This window comes from Oncorhynchus mykiss, chromosome 7, assembly GCF_013265735.2.
Source record: "Oncorhynchus mykiss isolate Arlee chromosome 7, USDA_OmykA_1.1, whole genome shotgun sequence".
NCBI classification, from domain to species: Eukaryota; Metazoa; Chordata; class Actinopteri; order Salmoniformes; family Salmonidae; genus Oncorhynchus; species Oncorhynchus mykiss.
This window is the reverse complement of record NC_048571.1, coordinates 54994152-55014438: the sequence shown is the minus strand read 5'-3', so window position 1 is coordinate 55014438 and position 20287 is coordinate 54994152. Positions and strand designations below refer to the sequence as shown.

Sequence of the window (20287 nt, the reverse complement as noted above, 5' to 3'; positions counted from 1 at the left end):
AGGCTCCCAAGAGAGAAAAGAGAGATAATACCATGCTGTCTCACACAACTCTCTTTTCCCCTCTAGTGTCCACCTCCGAAGGGGAAGGTACAGAGAATTCTCCACTGGATTTGGGGGGACCCCCCCTTACCAACTGAGGTGCCCCCTGGCCCCGATGGAGAGACTGTGGACCCGCTGGTAAAGCCCCCCCTGAAGGGCCACCCGGAGAGGGAGCTGTTTGTCAAGTGGGCTGGTCTCTCCTACTGGCACTGCTCCTGGGTCAGTGAACTGCAGGTGAGACACACATTTGTCTGTTTGACTGATGCTGAGGGGTTTGCCAGTGTTTGAAAGTCAGCCATGGTCAAATATACTGGCTTACTCTCACTTTAAAAATCTAGCTTGCAGAAGTTACATGACTCTACATTTGCTACAGCACATTGTCACAAATACGACAAGAATTTTCTGCAGCATCGTTGGTTAAGCCATGGTCTTGTCTGTGGTGTGTGCAGTTGGAGCTGTACCACGCGGTGATGTATCGTAACTACCAGAGGAAGAACGACATGGACGAGCCCCCTCCGTACGACTACGGCTCTGGGGAGGAGGAGCTGAACAACGAGAAGAGGAAGAGTAAAGACCCAGAGTACGCTGCCATGGAGGAGAGATTCTACCGCTACGGCATCAAGCCAGAGTGGATGGTCATCCACAGGATCCTCAACCACAGGTGCCCACCCCAGACACACACACCTTCCTCTCCCTGTCGGGACATTCTCTCCCCCAGACTCACGCTCAGCACTTGATATACAGTGGAATAAACTAGAGACAGAAATCTCAACCATACATTTTTGTCCCAGGTTTGAAATATGTAACTGAAACCTTTCCTTTTGTATTCTGAAGCTCCCAGAGTTGTGATTGTCATTGTTCCTTGCGTTCTCTACAGTTATGATAAGGATGGAGATGTGCACTACCTGATCAAGTGGAGAGACCTGCCCTATGACCAGTGCACCTGGGAGGTGGATGACTTTGACGTCCCTGAGTATCACAACGCCAAACATTCCTACTGGGACCACAGGTCAGCTCAGAACTCACACTTTTCTCTCTCTCTCTCAATTCAATTCAAGGGGCTTTATTGGCATGGGAAACATATGTTAACATTTCCAAAGCAAGTGAAATAGATAATATACAAAAGTGAAATAAAAAAACAAAAATGAACAGTAAACATTACACTCACAGAAGTCTCTCTCTCTCTCTTATGCATGCACATACAGACAAACATATTTCACATGATTTCACAACCTGAGTAGACTGTTTGTTGTTTGTCTCCTGTGATTTGACAGGGAGCAGATGATTGGTGACGACCAGCGCCCTTTAGTGGTGAGAAAGGGAAAGAAGGGCAAAGAGGAGGAGAAGAGGAGGGAGAGAGAAATCCCTCCTAACGCTCCAATCATAGATGTGAGTGGGAATCATTACTAGGGACTAAAACATACTGTACTATTGGCTCAACAATAAGCTGATACACCTCTGGCTGTTCTTTCCCCGTCACTAGCCTACCATCAAGTTTGAACATCAACCGTGGTACATCAATGCCACTGGGGGAACCCTACACCCGTACCAGCTGGAGGGGTTGAACTGGCTGCGGTTCTCCTGGGCACAGGGCACAGACACAATCCTGGCAGACGAGATGGGCCTGGGCAAGACTGTCCAGACCATCGTGTTCCTCTACTCACTCTACAAGGAGGTGGGTGAGGAGGACAGGCTCATACAGGAAAGGGGTCTATTTGTTTATTAATGTTCCATGACATTATTAAGTAAATACAATACATAATAGAATCAGTAGTGATGAAAGTAATGCGATATCTGTTGTGTATATCATCAAACAGTGTCCTTAGTCATGACTGAAATGTCCTCCCCTCTCAGGGTCACTCCAAAGGGCCATACCTGGTCAGTGCCCCCCTGTCCACCATCATCAACTGGGAGAGGGAGTTTGAGATGTGGGCCCCAGACTTCTACGTGGTGACCTACACTGGGGACAAAGAAAGCCGGGCGGTCATCCGGGAGAACGAGTTCACCTTCGAGGACAGTGCGGTCAAAACAGGCCGCAAGGTCTTCCGTATGAAGGTATCCCCATAAAATACAAATGTATTGAATCTCAGTAAACATCGACAAGCATGTCATTTACAGGCCAAAGGAGAGTGGTGGTCATATATAGACTCTCTGTTTTGGTCTTGACAGAAAGACACGGCCATCAAGTTCCATGTGTTGCTGACGTCATATGAGCTAATCACCATCGATCAGACCATTCTGGGCTCCATTAACTGGGCCTGTCTAGTGGTGGACGAGGCCCACAGACTGAAGAACAACCAGTCAAAGGTAATCCAACTCAAGTTAAACCAATGCATTCTACAAATGGATGTAATTGTTTGTTTTTTTGTCACTGGTGAACGGTAAATTGGCTAATAGTGTTTCTTAAGGTCCAAATTCTGATTTCTTTACAATCTATGATCAGTATCTTATCTATCTCCTCTCTTCCAACATCATCAACCTTGTATAGCATTATGACTCAACTCTTATTTGTGGCTTGGTTGAGTGTCTAATGTCGCTGTCACTGTTCCACAGTTTTTCAGAATTCTCAATGGGTATAAGATCTACTATAAGCTGCTACTGACTGGCACTCCTCTGCAGAACAACCTGGAGGAGCTGTTTCACCTGCTCAACTTCCTCACCCCAGAGAGATTCAAGTAAGAGCTGTGCTGTACTTCCTCCTGTGGCCATCCATTAGCCTGGCATTCTGCCTCTTGGGCCTCTTACCTGCTGCAGTAGCAGAGAGTAAAGACCTAATGCTGAGGGAGATTCAATTGTTACCACAGTGTTCTCCTTTCAAATCCCTGCATACTAAGGCTTACAGTACAGCCTAAAGCCATGGCGGACACTTAAGCGCCAGTTGCTCCTCTTAACATCGACTGGAACAAATGGGGATTGTGCCGTCTTTAAATGGTGTCTATAAACGGTTTTGCTGTGTCTGTGCTCGCTCTGTGTGCAGTAACCTGGAGGGGTTCCTGGAGGAGTTTGCAGACATCTCCAAGGAGGACCAGATCAAGAAGCTGCATGATCTGCTGGGCCCACACATGCTCAGGAGATTGAAGGCTGACGTCTTCAAGAACATGCCTTCCAAGACAGAGCTCATTGTACGAGTGGAGCTCAGCCCCATGCAGAAGTGAGTTAGTCCTCTTCTAGTACTTTTCTGTTGAACCTCTCATTGTTGTATAAAAGCCTTCAGAGTGGTTCCCCCAGGCCTAATCCCGCCTTTCATGTTTGACCTCTGACCCACAGGAAGTACTACAAGTTTATCCTGACGCGGAACTTTGAGGCGCTCAACTCCAAGGGCGGGGGCAACCAGGTGTCCCTGCTCAACATCATGATGGACCTGAAGAAGTGCTGCAACCACCCCTATCTGTTTCCCGTGGCAGCCGTGGTGAGGGAGGGAGGAGAGATGGGATCCCTCCGGGTAGAGGGAGGGAGGAGGGAGGGAGGGGAGGAGACAGGGCAGAGGGGGTAGACCATGCTAAGGCCTGCGGGGAGAGACTGATGTTTAGGAGGAATTGTGTTTCTAAATGTGTGTATCATTGGAGGCTGCTGAGGGCAGGACGATTCATAATAATGGCTGGAATGGAGTGAATGGAATGGTATCAAACACATTGGTTTCCATGTGGTTGATACCATTCCATTGACTCCATTCCAGCCATTATTATGAACCTTCCTCCCCTCAGCAGCCTCCACTGGTGTGTATTGTAGAAGTTGATAGGTCGCCAACATGCAGGTATGTTTGTTTATCAGTGAGAGTTGACTCTCTGTGTGTGAGGGGCTGTGGCCTCTTGTTGGGTTATTTGCTCATTGTGTATACGCAGGAGGCACCAGTGTTACCCAATGGCTCTTATGATGGGAACCAGCTGGTCAAGTCCTCAGGCAAACTCACCCTGCTCCAGAAGATGCTGAAGAAACTCAAAGATGAAGGACACAGAGTTCTCATCTTCTCCCAGATGACTAAGATGCTGGATCTGCTTGAGGACTTTCTGGAATACGAGGGCTACAAATATGAACGCATTGATGGAGGCATCACAGGGGGACTACGACAGGAGGCTATCGACCGCTTCAACGGTGAGTTACGCTGCTGTTCTGTATTTCTCCAGCAGGGAGCAGCACAAACAGCACTCACAGTCGCGTACTCACTCACTCATTGACTGTGTGCCTTGATTCTTACTGCAGCACCGGGTGCTCAGCAGTTCTGCTTCCTGCTCTCCACCCGAGCTGGAGGCTTGGGCATCAACCTGGCCACGGCAGACACCGTCATCATCTACGACTCAGACTGGAACCCTCACAACGATATCCAGGTACTGTGGGACATGGTACCGACTAACACAGGCATACTGTACATACAGTATACTGTCTTCTGAATGCATTATGACCCTCATAGTGTTATCTCGTTCTATCTGTCTTCCTCCTTGACTCCCTGTTATGTTTCTTTATTTCTAACTCTGTAACTGTCTCTGCCGCTCTCTCTTTCCCTCCCTCCATCTCTCTGCTGCAGGCATTCAGCAGGGCCCACCGTATAGGTCAGAATAAGAAGGTGATGATCTATCGCTTTGTGACGCGAGCTAGCGTGGAGGAGCGCATCACCCAGGTGGCCAAGAGGAAGATGATGCTGACCCACCTGGTGGTGAGGCCTGGCCTGGGCTCCAAGACCGGCTCCATGTCCAAACAGGAGCTGGACGACATCCTCAAGTTCGGCACCGAGGAGCTCTTCAAGGACGAGATGGAGGCAGCTGCACGGGCCATGGGTTCGCATCAAAAACTCTGTAAGAATAATGGTACGCACACTGACTACACTGTGTCACAATATAAAGCAATCAAGCTTCTAAACGTGCCTCTATTTTCAAGCAAGCTGCTATAGTTATGGACACACAGCCAAAGCAAGGTATAGTGTGCCACTCGTGTTACCAGAGGTATAACTAGAGCAGTGGGCTTCAAAGTTGGGGTCACGGAGGAACTGCAGTGGGGTCGCCAAATAAATAACTGAGTAGGGATTATTGTATGGGATCAATATACAATTCACCCCAAGGGTTTAGCATTTCTGTTTGAAAAGTCAGACCTGTTTTGCTAGGAACATATAGTCGTTTTGAACTGAACATTTAACCAATTTGCATTCTTCTAATATTGTCTCTAGATTTGACATGGATGTAAAGTAAACCAGCCTGTATTCCTCTGATATATTGTGATACTTGTGTTTACTCCAGGGGACATAAAAGATGGAGATGAGGGCAGTGTCATTCACTATGATGACAATGCCATCTCCAAGCTGCTGGACCGTAGCCAGAATGCCACGGAGGACACTGAGATCCAGAACATGAACGAATACCTCAGCTCCTTCAAGGTGGCCCAGTATGTTGTCAAAGACGAGGACGCAGAGGTGAGGACACACACTAACACACTCAGTCAGCATGGGCGTTGCTATGTCTAGGAGTGGCTCTGTTATGTATTCTCAAGTGTGTATGTGTGAGTATTTTAGCAGTCTCTTCATTGTATTCTCATTGATTACCAGTGTTTATTCAGTAGTAGCTAACCATTTAGTTTACCCTGGAGTATCCTTGTTCAGTATTCTTACGTTGTGTGCATGCGTGTGTGTTCAGGAGGAGCCCCAGCGGGAGATCATTAAGCAGGAGGAGAATGTTGATCCAGACTACTGGGAGAAGCTGCTGAGGCACCACTATGAGCAGCAGCAGGAGGACCTGGCCCGCAACCTGGGCAAAGGCAAACGCATCCGCAAGCAGGTCAACTACAACGACACGTCTCAGGAGGACCAAGGTTTGCCTCATACTGTACTGTACCCTCTGGCCTGCTATTCTCTTCTTCTTTAAAGGGATACTTCAGGATTTTGGCAATGAAGTCCTTTATCTACTTCCCCAGAGTCAGATGAACTCGTGGATACCATTGTCATGTCTCTAGTGTTAGTGCAATTGCTAACTCAATGATTGGACGTATTAACTGCTAGCATGTTAGTAGATACCATAGACTTTTAGTTATTGTGTTAATGCTAGTTAGCATTGGCTCATGAAACTACCTCTAACTTACTTCATACTGGATGCAGAGTATAAAACATGGATCCATGAGTTCATCTGACTCTGGGGAAGTAGATAAAGGGCTGCATTGCCAAAATCCTGAAGTATCCCTTTACTGTAACAGTAATGCTATGCTTATTGGTCCCCCTCCTTTTAGAAAACATTTGAGTGAACTTAGCATCACTAGAACAGTGGTATTCAAACTTTTTCAGTGGGGACCCCATTTGTTTTGGCCAGAATTTCTGGGGACCCCATTTTTTTCCCCAAGAATTTTGCGTGACCCCACCCCAAATCTAATGACACAACCTTACAATCGGTAAATTTATATTCTTACGTCAACAAATAACCTTCAATTCATCACATTTTCATCTTGAAAAGAAACCAATAAATACATTTACTCAATAAAATTGTATTTTTCAAATGATCTTTCTCAAAAAGTTTTGCATATGGGTCCCATACAGTAATATGTACTTTTTCATTTATTAATTTGTCGACCCCACTGCAGTTCCCCCGCGACCCCAACTTTGAAGCCCACTGCTCTAGTTATACCTCTGGTAACACGAGTGGCACACTATACCTTTCTTTGGCTGTGTGTCCATAACTATAGCAGCTTGCTTGAAAATAGTGGCACATTTGAAGCTTGATTGCTTTATATTGCTTATAGCGTTACAGTATGCAAGTTGTGTAGAGTTCCTCTTATAACACTACCCCCCATAGTTCAACAACAGGCATTTGAGACTGAAAGGGAAACATTTAAACCCATCTAAAGCAAATGCACACTCAGAGACATGAAGTGTTGATGAAGTGCACAGTCCACCAGTGTAGTGGCTGGGAGGACAGAACAGACAGAGGCTCTGCTGCTAGTCAGTAGTAGTTTTTGAAAGAATGCCTGCCCCCCAGTGGTGTAGTGGAGTAGTGTCAGTGTGCATGCCCACTGTAGCGGTCTGCGGTTCTAGCCCCCCTCCCCTCCTCCCCCAGTAGGCCCCTACACAAGTGAATGCACTGTGCTGTTTCTCTCTGATCTGATCTGTGGCTCAGAGTGGCAGGATGATCTTTCAGACAATCATTCCGAGTACTCCGTGGGGTCCGAGGACGAGGACGAAGATTTCGAGGAGAGGCCGGAAGGTGGGTGTCAATGAGACCTGCGTAATCACTACGCTATAGATACCTAACTCTCTCAGTGCCTGCTCTGTCCTGTGTAGATGGGCCTGGAACCTATCATTGATAAGATGTTGCTGAGGCACCTGGCTGATGGTGGTGGGGGGGGGTGTTTCTCTGTAGGTGGGCGCAGACATTCTCGCAGGCAGCTGAAGAGTGACAGGGACAAACCTCTGCCACCCCTGCTGGCACGCGTAGGGGGCAACATCGAGGTAAGGAAGAAAGCACTCTGGTTTTAATGTAGTAGACAACATGTGTATGCACATTGATTTGACCAATGGGTATAATGCCCTGTGCCAGGTGCTGGGGTTCAACGCCCGTCAGCGGAAGGCCTTCCTCAACGCTATCATGCGCTGGGGCATGCCTCCTCAGGACGCCTTCAACTCTCACTGGCTGGTCAGAGACCTAAGAGGGAAAAGTGAGAAAGAGTTCAGGTATTTAAAGCTCCTCCTGTACTGTATTTTAACTGGGGTTCAGCTGCAGTCTACTGTTCACTCCCATACGAAATGCAAGACAATTTTAGTTCAAGTATTAAAAAAATATATATTTTTTTTTTGTTGTATCTTTTTCTATTTAGTTACTTTTTTTCGTGGTATCCAATTGGTAGTTACAGTCTTGTCTCATTGCTGCAACTCCCATACGAGCTCGGGAGAGGCGAAGGCCGAGAGCCGCGCATCCTCCGAAACACAACCCAGCCAAGCCGCACTGCTTCTTGACACAATGCCCACTTAACCTGGAAGCCAGCCGCACCAATGTGTTTGAGGAAACACCGTACATCTTGGGACCGTGTCAGCGTGCACTATGCCCACCACAGGAGTCGCTAGTCTACGATGGGACAAGGACATCCCTGCCGGCCAAACCCTCCCCTAACCCGGACGACGCTGTCCGAATTGTGCGCCAGCCCATTGGTCTCCCGGGCGCGGCCAGCTGCGACAGAGCCTGGACTCGAACCCAGAATCTCTAGTGACACAGCTAGCACTGCGATGCAGTGTCTTAGACCACTGCGCCACTCGGGAGGCCCCAATTCAAGTATCTTTGTTACTATGATCGGAAATTGATTAGCTGTATGAATGTGACCCTGTCTCTCTTAGGGCCTACGTGTCCCTGTTCATGAGACATCTTTGTGAGCCCGGGGCAGACGGGGCGGAGACCTTTGCAGATGGGGTTCCACGAGAAGGGCTGTCCCGTCAGCATGTCCTCACCAGGATTGGGGTTATGTCTCTGGTCAGGAAAAAGGTACACATCAACCAGTCATCCAATGACTACATAGTTACATGAATAAAACCCAGCAGAAAGCAGTAAGTTAGCCTCCTAACAGGGTTGAGAAATGTCTTGTAGCCTATGTTTAGATTGAGTAAGGCTGGTTCCCTGCCTCTAGCATCTGGTTTTAGATTGCATGCATTCAATAAAATGCAACAAGTCTAGAATGGTGGAGAAATCCAGTTTCTTCTGTTGTTAGATTGTTAACTCACTGTTGTGTCTGTATCCAGGTCCAGGAGTTTGAGCATGTCAATGGGAAATACAGCACTCCAGACCTGATCCCTATTGGACTGGAGCTGAAGAAACTGACTGAGAGTCTGTCCTCTGACCCCAACACCCCCGTCCCTGCTAGCCCTGCTGCCACACCCCAGCCTCCTGGAAGTCCTGTCCCACCAGGTCAGTGTCACATCCTCACCCTGTCCAGTGTGTGTGGTACGTGTGTGTGTTTCAGAACTCCGCTTAGTTCATTAGATTCAATAGACAGGAAATGTGAGACACTGCTTGGTGATTGTTTTGCTGTTTCTACAGAGAAGATGGACTCGATCTCAGGGCCTGCTGAAGACAAGGAGCCCACAGAACAGGAATGCAAGAAGCTACCAGAACTGGAGGTCAGAGTTCACGCTTCTTCAGAAATGTCCCTTTATTCCCCGCTCTTATCCTTCTCATCCCTCTATCCTTTACTGTCTTCATACATCTCCCCATAAATCTCATTTGATTATTATTGTAATACAAAACACATGCCACTTTCTAACTGTCACCTTTTAAAGTAAACTGTCTCCTTTTTGTTTTACTCTGTCTCCCTCTCCATCTGTGATGGCTGTCTCTCCAGACTCATGTTAGTACAGAGTCATCATCCCAGGTAGAGAAGACAGACATCGCTCCTGACAGTGATGAGACAGAGAAAGGCAGCACAGAGGACAAACCAGTCTCCTCAGAGGAGAGTAGTGAAATGACAGACATACCCTCCGCACTGATAGAGCCATCCATCAATCCTAAAGAGCCTCCATCCATACAGACAGAGCTGTTGTCCAATCAAAGCTCACCAAAAGGTGAGTGGTGCATTACATGGTTATAATCAAATGAAGTGTAAATGGTTGGTGTAATGGCTTTGGTTTGTCCCACTTCATAAAAATCAGTTGTAACATGTCTCTGTTCTGATGTGGTCATCTGATTGTCAATGACCCTCTAGCGGAGCCCTGTCGAGAGACAGAGAAGTCCTTAGAAAAAGGAGACAGTGATCCTGCTCCAGCCAAACCCGAGGAGAAGGAACTGAATCCAGGTATTTGCGGAACAGCGAAAAACATGAAAACCTTGTGACACTTTTTGCAGAAAGAGGACCTCAAAAATGTAAGCTAGTTGTTCCATTTCCTTAGTTGTTTCAGACGAGGCCAAGAGCGAGGACTTGCTCATGCCCGAGGGACGGCTGAATGGAGAAAAAGAAGCACAGGAGGAGATGGAGGAGGTCAGGAGGGAATTACTGGAGAAGAATGGTTTCAAGATGAGGTTCATGTTCAACATTGCCGACGGAGGCTTCACAGGTGAGGGATGGGCGGGAGAAACAGCTAAGGTGTAGGAACATTACATACACTACATGACCAAAAGTATTTGGACACCTACTTGTCAAACATCTCATTCCAAAATTGTGGGCATTAATATGGAGTTGGTCCACCCTTTGCTGCTATAACAGCCTCCACTCTTCTCGGAAGGCTTTCCACTAGATAATGAAACATTACATCCTAACAGGGTTGAGAAATGTCTTGTAGCCTATGTTTAGATTGAGTACGGCTGGTTCCCTGCCTCTAGCATCTGGTTTTAGATTGAATGCATTCAATAAAATGCAACAAGTCTAGAATGGTGGAGAAATCCAGTTTCTTCTGTTGTTAGATTGTTAACTCACTGTTGTGTCTGTATCCAGGTCCAGGAGTTTGAGCATGTCAATGGGAAATACAGCGCTCCAGACTTGCTTCAATTCAGCCACAAGAGCATTAGTGAAGTCGGGCACTGATGTTGGGCGATTAGGCCTGGCTCGCAGTAGGCTTTGAAATTCATCCCAAAGATGTTCGATGGGGTTGAGTTCAGGGCTCTCTGCAGGCCAGTCAAGATCTTCCACACCGATCTCGACAAACCATTTCTGTATGGCATCGCTTTGTGCATGGGGGCATTGTTATGCTGAAACAGGAAATGTCCTTCCCCAAACTGTTGCCAGAAGTTAGATGCACAGAATCATCTAAAATGTCATTGTATGCTGTAGCATTAAGATTTCCCTTCACTGAAACTAAGGGGCCTAGTCCAAACCATGAAAAACAGCCCCAGACCATTATTCCACCTCCACCAAACTTTGCAGTTGGCACTATGCGTTAGGGCAGGTAGGAATTCGCCAAACCCAGATTCGTCATTCGGACTGCCAGATGGTAAAGCATGATTCAACATTCATTCAGCTCTAGCAGGGTAGAAGTTTTACGAACTGACTTGTTGGAAAGGTGGCGTCCTATGACGGTGCCACGTTGAAAGGCAATGAGCTCTTCAGTAAGGCCATTCTACTGCAAATGTTTGTCTATGGAGATTGCATGGCGGTGTGCTCGATTTTATACACCTGTCAGCAAAGGGTGTGGCTGAAATAGCCGAATCCACTCATTTTGAAGGGGTGTCCACATACTTCTGTATATATAGTGTAGATGTTTGATCTGATGTGTTACTATATCTCAGAGCTGCACACCCTGTGGCAGAACGAGGAGCGGGCTGCCGTGTCATCTGGGAAGATGTATGACATCTGGCACCGTCGCCACGACTACTGGCTACTGGCTGGCATCGTAACGTATCCTTCCTCTGCATCTAACACAGCTGTTCGGAATTCACAGTGTGCAGGTCTCTCTGTTTGTGATGTGAAGCCCTTTTATCATGTTTGTTTTCCTTTACGGGGGAACCTCAGACATGGCTATGCCCGCTGGCAGGACATTCAGAACGACCCACGCTATGCCATCCACAATGAGCCCTTCAAGACTGAGATGCACAAGGGAAATTACCTGGAGATGAAGAACAAGTTCCTGGCTCGTCGCTTTAAGGTGAAATGCTTATTGCTGTCATACGAACACATTTGTGAACACCTTGAATCTGAAAAGTGGACAAGACAACCTAAGGCAATATTCAATCTCCACCTCTCTCTCACCACCCTCTCTCTCTCTCTCTCTCTCTCTCTCTCTCCCTCTCTTTTAGCTGTTGGAGCAGGCTCTGGTGATAGAGGAGCAGTTGAGGAGGGCAGCGTACCTGAACATGACCCAGGACCCCAGCCATCCGGCCATGGCCCTAAACACTCGCTTTGCTGAGGTGGAGTGTCTTGCTGAGTCTCACCAGCACCTGTCCAAGGAGTCTCTGGCTGGAAACAAGCCAGCCAACGCTGTGCTGCACAAAGGTCTGTCATCTCCCAGTGTGTACACAGCAGCAGGACTAAAACACTGTCTACAAACTCAAGATCTGGGTGAATAATAATTAAGCATTGCATGAACTGTAGATAAGATTGAATACGTTAGTGCATTCTCGTTATTGACGGTGTGTGTGTATGTGTTTGTTCTGTGTGTGTGTATGTGTGTATGTGTTTGTTCTGTGTGTGTGTGTGTGTGTGTGTGTGTGTGTGTGTGTGTGTGTGTGTGTGTGTGTGTGTGTGTGTGTGTGTGTGTGTGTGTGTGTGTGTGTGTGTGTGTGTGTGTGTGTGTGTGTGTGTGTGTTCTGTGTGTATGTGTATGTGCGTTCCAGTACTGAACCAGCTGGAGGAGCTGTTAAGTGACATGAAGGCGGATGTGACGCGGCTTCCCAACATGTTGTCCCGGATCCCCCCAGTGTCTTCGCGTCTGCAGATGTCTGAGAGGAGTATCCTCAGCCGCCTCACCAGCCGCGGCAACGAACCTCCGCCCCAACAGGTACTGTACTGTCATTGGCTCTGTTGTGGTGATAGGTAGTTTTGGTTGATTCCATCATTGACAGGATGTGTAAAATGTTTACTCTACCTCCAGCCGTTCGGCCAGGGCTCATTTGCCTGTTCCCAGATGTACAGCACTGGCTTTGGGGGCAGTTTCCGGGGGCCTGCAGGTGAAGCCATGGTCAACTATAGCCAGATGCCCCTGGGACCCTATGTCAGTAGTAAGTGGCCTGTCTCTGCACGACTTTAACTGTAATACAAGATGTTTCAGCTGAACAGTCGAGGACAGAATGTATGATAACTGAAAAAGAGGGAGCACTGTAAGATTAACTACTGCTCTGCTTCTCTTTCTAATAATATGTTAGGGAATACATAGCTTCAAATATTTTATTTAGGTCATCTCTTTTACTGAGCACTCTTTGTTTGGTATCCCTCCCCCTCCCCAATCATTCCCCCCTTTCTAGTGTCCAACGGCCCCCCTCCTCCATCCAGCCACTTGGACAAGAAGTCCTGCGACCACCTGAGGGATGTCACCACCCCTGACCTTAAGTCAGGCAAGCCCAGTGATGTTATCTGTATTGAAGATTAGGTAATCTACTCCAAAACTGATCTGGAGTCAGCCAAGCCAAGGGATGTCAACTACTGTATCAATGATTACAGAATCAACCCGCCAGAGAACTCCTAACTAATCTCTATGTCTATGGATGATAGGATAACACTAAGAACATTACACTGATGTATCTGTCTATCGTATCAATTGCACTTCTATCTTTCAAGGATTCTTCAACATACTTTGCAGTAGCTATTTGCTTTTATGACTTAGGTTGGTGAGTCAAGCAGAGGAACTGTCTATTAGGATGTGAGAGTCAAACGACCTCATACGCCCCGACCTCTGCTACCTGACATGTGGAAGCATGTTCCCCTGCTCAGATGTTGCATGCATCAACAAATGGTTGGGTGCTACGCCATTGACTGTGCCATCGGGCACCACATGGCTACACATAAAATACCTATCCAGGGGTTGTAAGATCTGCCATGTGTCAGCAACGGCTGGGCAGAGGAACACGACCGCGGTGATCTTGTAGGATGACTGGAACTGCCCTGTCTTGGCTACAGGGAGAGCTGGGAAAGTCAAAGTTCACATGAAGATGAGCCGGTGGAGTTGCCAAGGCTGCTGTAATGAGACTTATCTGTGTCTATTTATTCCATTTAGGCCTGGCTCTGCTCCTTCGTTCTGGGTCTTTTCCTCCTGCGTTCATCATTGGCCTCTTCATTGAGCATCAGGACTGACCTCTACTGGAGTGTTGTGCTTTAGCTACATACAAATAGAAGGAAAACCACGAAGGCATAAGTCTCCCCTCCTAGAATTATAGAGATGATAAGTGGGTGCTCATACAGCAGCCAATTCTCTGGTCAATTTTAGTACATGTGTTTGTTTTTATAGTTTCGGGGCAGGGCCTTGAGTTGGAACTTGTAAGAATAAGAGTGACTTTAAGGAAGGATAGCTGCACTATGCCTCAACCCATAAAGACTGCCATCTCCCGCCTCTGGAGAAAGGGATCCTAGTTACAGAGCTAGCTACTAATATACTAAGGGTTCCCCCTTGTAATGTACATAGTTCAAGAGAGTGCTGTTTATTTTGCCTTGCATAATCATTGTGAATTTAATGCATACATGCATAACAATGTAACAGGCTGGATTAGTGCAAAAAGTGACGATCACATAGAAGTTACAGAACATATCTAACTGTGGTACAGTTTGTAACCATTTGTACATTTCAGAAGAGACTCAAGACTAGCCTATTTCTGCCAATGGTATAGTACATGTATTTCTTTAACATTTGAATGTGATTATTGGCTGTTGCCTGCTACACATACAGCTCCTCCCTCCCTGTTCCATTTTGAGAAATTATAAATCAAAAAAGTGCTTATGACTCTGCGTCCGTCACCTTTTGGCCTAGGTTTCATGTTTTCCATGAAAAGTGCTTTATTGTGTGTTCTTCATGTTAAGGTAAAGTGTTATTTCAGTATTTACTGCTTTAGTGCCACTAAAAGACGGCTGCTCACTCCGTGTCCTGGATGGCTAACGTCCCAGATTGTATGCTGATAATCTTAGACTTTGGTGAAAATGTTTTCATTAAGAAGTGAGGGCAGTGGTGGAATTACACAGCTAATTCATCATCTATAGATTAGAATCTTCATAGATATTAGCCATCAAGGAACATGGTTGGAGAGCATTGCAGAAAAAGTATCAAAACGTATTTTTATGTTTCTTTTTATATATGGGTTCCTTGGAAGAGAACTGTTTATTGCATTGCGTGCTGTGAGGACTAAACTGTATCAGAGCGACAGCATGGATTCACTTGACAATACTGTTTATTCCATCTGTCTGCTAATGTGATTGTCCAAAGTGAAACTACTGTTTTGTATGTTTAATGAGACTTCATTTGTTCAGATTTTTCAAGAATGTGTGTATTCAATTTTCTCATTGCAATGTTTGCTCTTATTTTTCTCTCAAAGAGTAGAGGCATTACCTATTTGTATTGTTTTTAATGACAGGGCTATAGCACTTATAGTATGTGGAGGTTTTGAGAAAGAAATTGTGAATGGACCATCCTGAACTGAAGAGATTCCTGTACACAGGGTCTGATTGTAGCTCTGCTCTGTCGGCTTTTTATATGAATCTCCTGAGGTGCTCTGTCATGCCCTCTGTTGGCTGGAATGTGTAACTACATATAGTTTCAGGTGTTGATCCCAAATGGACCCCTAAGCCCTACTCCCTATGCACCTGTGGAGGTGTGAGAGGATAAGCAACATGGCAAGACTTCCACATAGTGTATCATAGGGCAAGGTGGAGCTATAACCATATTGCTTACACCCGTCAAATCCTCTAAGATCTCCCAAGGGAATAGGGCGTACTGTAGGTCTTAAGGCTCCATTTGGGATTGGGCCACTGTCTTCTCAGACAAAGCACTTCACCTGAAGTTTAGATAGGAATTTCAACAAATAGGGCACATATCAGTTCGTAAGCTATTATTTTGCACCTAATTGAGTGCGTGTTTATCAGTGATGTTCTGTCCATGGAGAGTGCAGTCCCAGTGTTTCTGTTCAGCCTGTTACGCCATTTGTAAGTCATGTGAGGGTCCCTGTGTGATCTAAAGTGTTGCTTTGGATGGTTTGGACAAGACCCACACCTTGTCATAAATTGGAATTGTGTCATTGGACAGAAGCAAATAGCAATGCTATGTAAATACTAAGACTTCCAGTGTTTTGTCTTTCTCATACTCTTATCGATCATGTACCTAACTATACTGAAAAAAATATAAACTCAACATGCAACAATTTAAAATATTTTACTGAGTTACAATTCATATAAGGAAATCAGTCAATTGAAATGAATTAATTAGGCCCTAGTCTATGGATTTCACATGACTGGGCAGGGTTGTAGCTATGGGTGGGCCTGGGTAGCAGCCAGGCCCAGCCAATCACATGACCAGGCCCACCCATTGGGAAGCCAGGCCCAGCCAATCAGAATGAGTTTTTCCCCACAAAAGGGTTTTCCCCCCCCCCCCCCCCCCCCCCCCCCCCTGTGCTGGACGTGGTTTGCGGTTGTGGGCCGGTTGGACGTACTGCCAAATTCTCTAAAACGACATAGGAGGCAGCTAATGGTAGAGAAATGAACATTCAATTCTCTGGCAACAGCTCTGGTGGACATTCCTGCAGTCAGCATGTCAATTGCACGCTTACTCAAAACTTGAGACATCTGTGGCATTGTGTTGTGTGACAAAACTGCACATTTTAAAGTGGCCTTTTATTGTCCCCAGCACAAGGTGCACCTGTGTAATGAGCGTGCTGTTTAATCAGCTTCTTGATATGCCACCCCTGTCAGGTGGATGGATTATATTGGCAAAGGAGACATGCTTCCTAATAGGGATGTAAAGAAAATTGTGCACAAAATTTGAGATAAATAAGCTTATGGTATGGAACATTTCTGGGATCTTTTATTTCTGCTCATGAAACATGGGACCAACATTTTACATGTTGCATTTATATTTTTGTTCAGTGTTCATAGTATGCGTGAGAGAAAATGAATGTTGCAGGGTAGTTGCCATAGAACTGCAATGTGCACACAGAATGTGTTCAATCAAATCCACGTCTGTTTCCTTACGGAGTGCGGAAGTGACTGAAATCAAATTGTTTAAATTAAATGCAATCAAACTGAAGTCAGTATGAATGTAATGTGTATGTAAGAAGGCTTCAGTCTAATATTATAAATATATTTACGGTACATGTACATGCTTATAAACAAGGCTTCAAAAAGCTACCAAAAGACCGTGGTAAAGGCACCTTTGTTGCGGAGAATGCACAGCATGTGAAATGTTTTGTATGAAGGTTCACTTTGGTAAAGAAAGAGATGGTTGCTCTGCGTAGCTAGCTTTGAGAGAGCTATTGAATTCAAGCAGTGTTATTATAATGGTACAGATGTTTGTGCTAAATTGCAAATCAATGAAAAAAAGTTAATTGTAATCTTTTACTTTGTACTTTGTGTATTTGTTCAATGTATTTTAATAAATCCTCTCAACAACAATAGGCATACCTCAATGTTGCTTTGATAAATGCACATCTGAGAAAAGAAGCTAATTCTCAGCTTGAGTATGTATGTATGTGTGAACTGTGAAGCTTAATTTTTAAGTAGACTTCCTGTTGCTCTGAGTGGAACCCACAGGGCAAATGGAAGGTTGGCCGCCCAAAAAAAGGCATGGAACAGGACACATGAGAAGGAGATGAAGAAGGCAGGAACCACCTGGAATTATTTTTTTTTTTAAATGTTCCAGAACAGAGTTAGCTGGAGATGCACCACTGAGGAGCTGAAAGGACTAAGTCACGTAAGTCAAGTTGCTCTGAAACATCAATAAAGAGAATGAAGGAACTGGAGAAAAGCTGTTATTTTTTTTGCTTGTATTATCTTTTTGCTTACAGGTACAATATTCATGTACATTTACAAAGTTTATACCCTAGGCTGCCACAACAACAAAACAAACAAAAACTGAGAAAAAAGAATTACATACTGAGAAATGATCATAATAATAATGCAATTGGTATGTAAAGAAAATAGAAACGAAAAGTGGTGGGCCTATCTCCCCTATTTACTTATTTTATTTAACTAGGCAAATCAGTTAAGAATAAAAAATATTATTTACAATGATGGCCTACCCTGGCCAAACCCGGACGACGCTAGGCCAATTGTGCGCCACACTATGGGACTCCCAATCATGGCTGGAGGTGATGCAGCCTGTATTCAAACCAGGTACTGTAGTGATGCCTCTTGCAATGAGATGCACTCTCCTTAGACTGCTGTGCCACTCGGGAGCCCACATTCTCCCCAGCCCAACATGTCTCCGTCCAACTCCCCGGCAGGAAAGTTGACTGCACAATCTGCTTCCTGCTGTTCATGGAGAGGCAAGATCTATTTCTAATGAAGATGTCCATATTGAATCGTAGCTTTTTATCTAGCTCATCAGTATGTTTTTTAAGCGTTAGATCTTTATCAATCCAAACGCCCAGGTATTTATAAGCGGGATCCCGCTCGTTGAGAGAGCCACCCAATGAGTGAATATATAGCCCATCTGAGACATTTTTCAGTGAATTAGTGTTAAGGGCTTTTTATCAATAATGACTAAATTATGTATACATTTCAATCAGGATTGACTAATCAGAATACTATTATGTTACTGTATAGATGTATGAATTTTATATTAATCCTAGGACTGAATATAATGTGTGTATAAACGCTATTACTTGATTTTGAGACTGGTCTCTGCCCATTTTATGCAAATAAGTATCTTACAAATCTTTAGAAATGGGCTGAGTGTATTAATTGAATTGGTTAATAAACATATAGGAATTTAATTCCTCTAACAATTAGAGAACAACATATGTTTAGAACAAGTTTTAAATCAACAAGGGCTTTCTGTAATGCAACTAAATCAGATCGCAGCTCTAACATAGCTTGGTCAACAGTCTGTGCAATGACATACATAACCATATCGCCTGCATACAGATGAATATTACAGGCTTGAATAAATAAACAAATATTATTTACATACTGTAAATAGTAAAGAGAACAGGTCCCAATACCGACCTCTGCGGTACAACTGTCATAATATTGAGAAAACTAGACTTGACACCATCAGAAAGCACACATTCTTTTGTACTTTTTTTTACCCATTTTTCTCCCCAATTTTGTGATATCCAATTGGTTGTTACAGTCTTGTATTATAGCTGCAACTCCCTTACGGACTCGGGAGAGGCGAAGGTCGAGAGCCATGCATCCTCCGAAACACAACCCTGCCATGCCGCACTGCTTCTTGATCGCTTAACCCGGAAGCCAGCCACACCAATGTGTTGGAGGAAACACAGTACAGCTGGCGACCGAAGTCAGCATCCATGCGTCCGGCCTGTCTCAAGGAGTCACTAGAGCTCGATGGGACAAGGACATCCCAGCTGGCCAAACTCTCCCCTAACCCGGACGACGCTGGGCCAATTGTGCACTGTCTCATGGGTCTCCCGGGTCGCAGCCCGCTACGACACAGCCTGAGATCAAACCCAGGTCTGTAGTAACGCTTCAAGGTTTTTAATGGTTAGAGAATGGTCAACGGTGTCGAATGACTTGGAAAGGTCTATAAATAGGGCAGCACAATGTTATTTTTTGTTTTTGTAATTTAACACATCATCAAACACAAGCAGAGTGGCTGAAACAGTGCTATGTCCAGATCTAAAACCAGACTGAGAATAGAGTGAGAAGTTAAACAAGTTCTTAGCTGGGAGTTCAGGGATTCTTGTACCCTGGCTAGGCAAGATAACTTGGAGATAGGGCGGTAATTATCTAAGTCAGAAGGATCTCCGCCTTTATGTAAGGGGAGTACATGTGCTGCTTTCCAAATCTTAGGGTCAAAACCAGTAGCAATTGTCAAGTAGAAAATACAGGTTAAAGGTTAAACAATGACTGGGGCAGAGAGCTGTAGTAAGAATGGGTCAAGTGACTCAGCCCCTGTGGATTTTTTTTACATCGATCTTTAGCAAGGCACTTAATATACTACATATTCTATCCATATACTGTCTATAAGGTCTATACATACCATCATATACATACTGTACATACTGTATATTTACAGAATATTCCAGACTGACATTGCACGTCCTAATATTTATATATTTCTTAATTCCATTCTTTAACTTTTTAGATTTGCATGTATTGTTTTGTATTGTTAGATATTACTACAGTGTTGGAGCTAGGAACATAACACATTTCACTACACCCGCAATAGCATCTGCTAACTATGTGTATGTGGCCAATAACATTTCATTTGTTTTAATACATCGTAGACATCAAATGGTTGAAATTAAAATAAAGTATGTGAGTCTGTTAGAGCATCATTCTCCACAATCTGTTCTGAGGTGACTAAAAGACTCCCTGTTTCAGAGACTATTCTTTCAAACAGGTGGCCAGCTGAAGCAAAATGGTTATTAAAAGCAGTACACATTTTCATTTTGTCTAAAATGGGACCAGAGGCTGTCAAACAAAGCCTGTTGGGGCAACGAGGGGGTGGAGTTTTGTTTCAAAGATTTGACCACTTTCCAGAAGTTAGCTGGATTACCACCACTCTGATACACAATTTTCTTACCATTTGTTTCTCAAGTGTCTGAAGGACAATCAGACGTACAACCATTCAGTCTAGCCTTAGCACAAGCTACATTTCTTTCCTGTAATTTCTCAGTCAATTAATGCGTCAATCAAGGATTTGATTATCATTAGCCATTTTGTACGACGCATGTTTATGTGCAACAGAGTTAAATTTAAATATATT

General features: G+C 44.9%; 1 protein-coding gene across 5 annotated transcripts in view; it reads left to right on the top strand.

Annotated features, from left to right (window-relative positions):
- The window catches only part of LOC110528005 (chromodomain-helicase-DNA-binding protein 5), a 38058-nt gene extending 22060 nt beyond the window's left edge, over positions 1-15998 (top strand). The window contains exons 10-39 of one of the 5 annotated variants that reach the window (XM_021609770.2): positions 67-273; positions 489-700; positions 917-1048; positions 1314-1428; positions 1523-1714; positions 1894-2094; positions 2209-2346; positions 2593-2714; positions 3017-3190; positions 3307-3448; positions 3882-4131; positions 4240-4364; positions 4562-4841; positions 5268-5440; positions 5661-5835; positions 7149-7214; positions 7371-7459; positions 7548-7681; positions 8339-8483; positions 8738-8903; positions 9036-9115; positions 9337-9556; positions 9697-9786; positions 9881-10045; positions 11214-11322; positions 11437-11569; positions 11721-11982; positions 12258-12421; positions 12515-12641; positions 12885-15998. In XM_021609770.2, the coding sequence (XP_021465445.2) occupies positions 67-273; positions 489-700; positions 917-1048; positions 1314-1428; positions 1523-1714; positions 1894-2094; positions 2209-2346; positions 2593-2714; positions 3017-3190; positions 3307-3448; positions 3882-4131; positions 4240-4364; positions 4562-4841; positions 5268-5440; positions 5661-5835; positions 7149-7214; positions 7371-7459; positions 7548-7681; positions 8339-8483; positions 8738-8903; positions 9036-9115; positions 9337-9556; positions 9697-9786; positions 9881-10045; positions 11214-11322; positions 11437-11569; positions 11721-11982; positions 12258-12421; positions 12515-12641; positions 12885-13009 (4713 nt within the window). In that variant the 3' untranslated portion in view covers positions 13010-15998. Of the gene's footprint in view, positions 1-66; positions 274-488; positions 701-916; positions 1049-1313; positions 1429-1522; positions 1715-1893; positions 2095-2208; positions 2347-2592; positions 2715-3016; positions 3191-3306; positions 3449-3881; positions 4132-4239; positions 4365-4561; positions 4842-5267; positions 5441-5660; positions 5836-7127; positions 7215-7370; positions 7460-7547; positions 7682-8338; positions 8484-8737; positions 8904-9035; positions 9116-9336; positions 9557-9696; positions 9787-9880; positions 10046-11213; positions 11323-11436; positions 11570-11720; positions 11983-12257; positions 12422-12514; positions 12642-12884 lie in introns of all 5 variants that reach the window. The other 4 variants (XM_021609768.2, XM_021609769.2, XM_021609773.2 and 1 more) reach the window with 4 other exon arrangements.
- The last annotated feature ends 4289 nt before the right edge of the window (positions 15999-20287 follow it).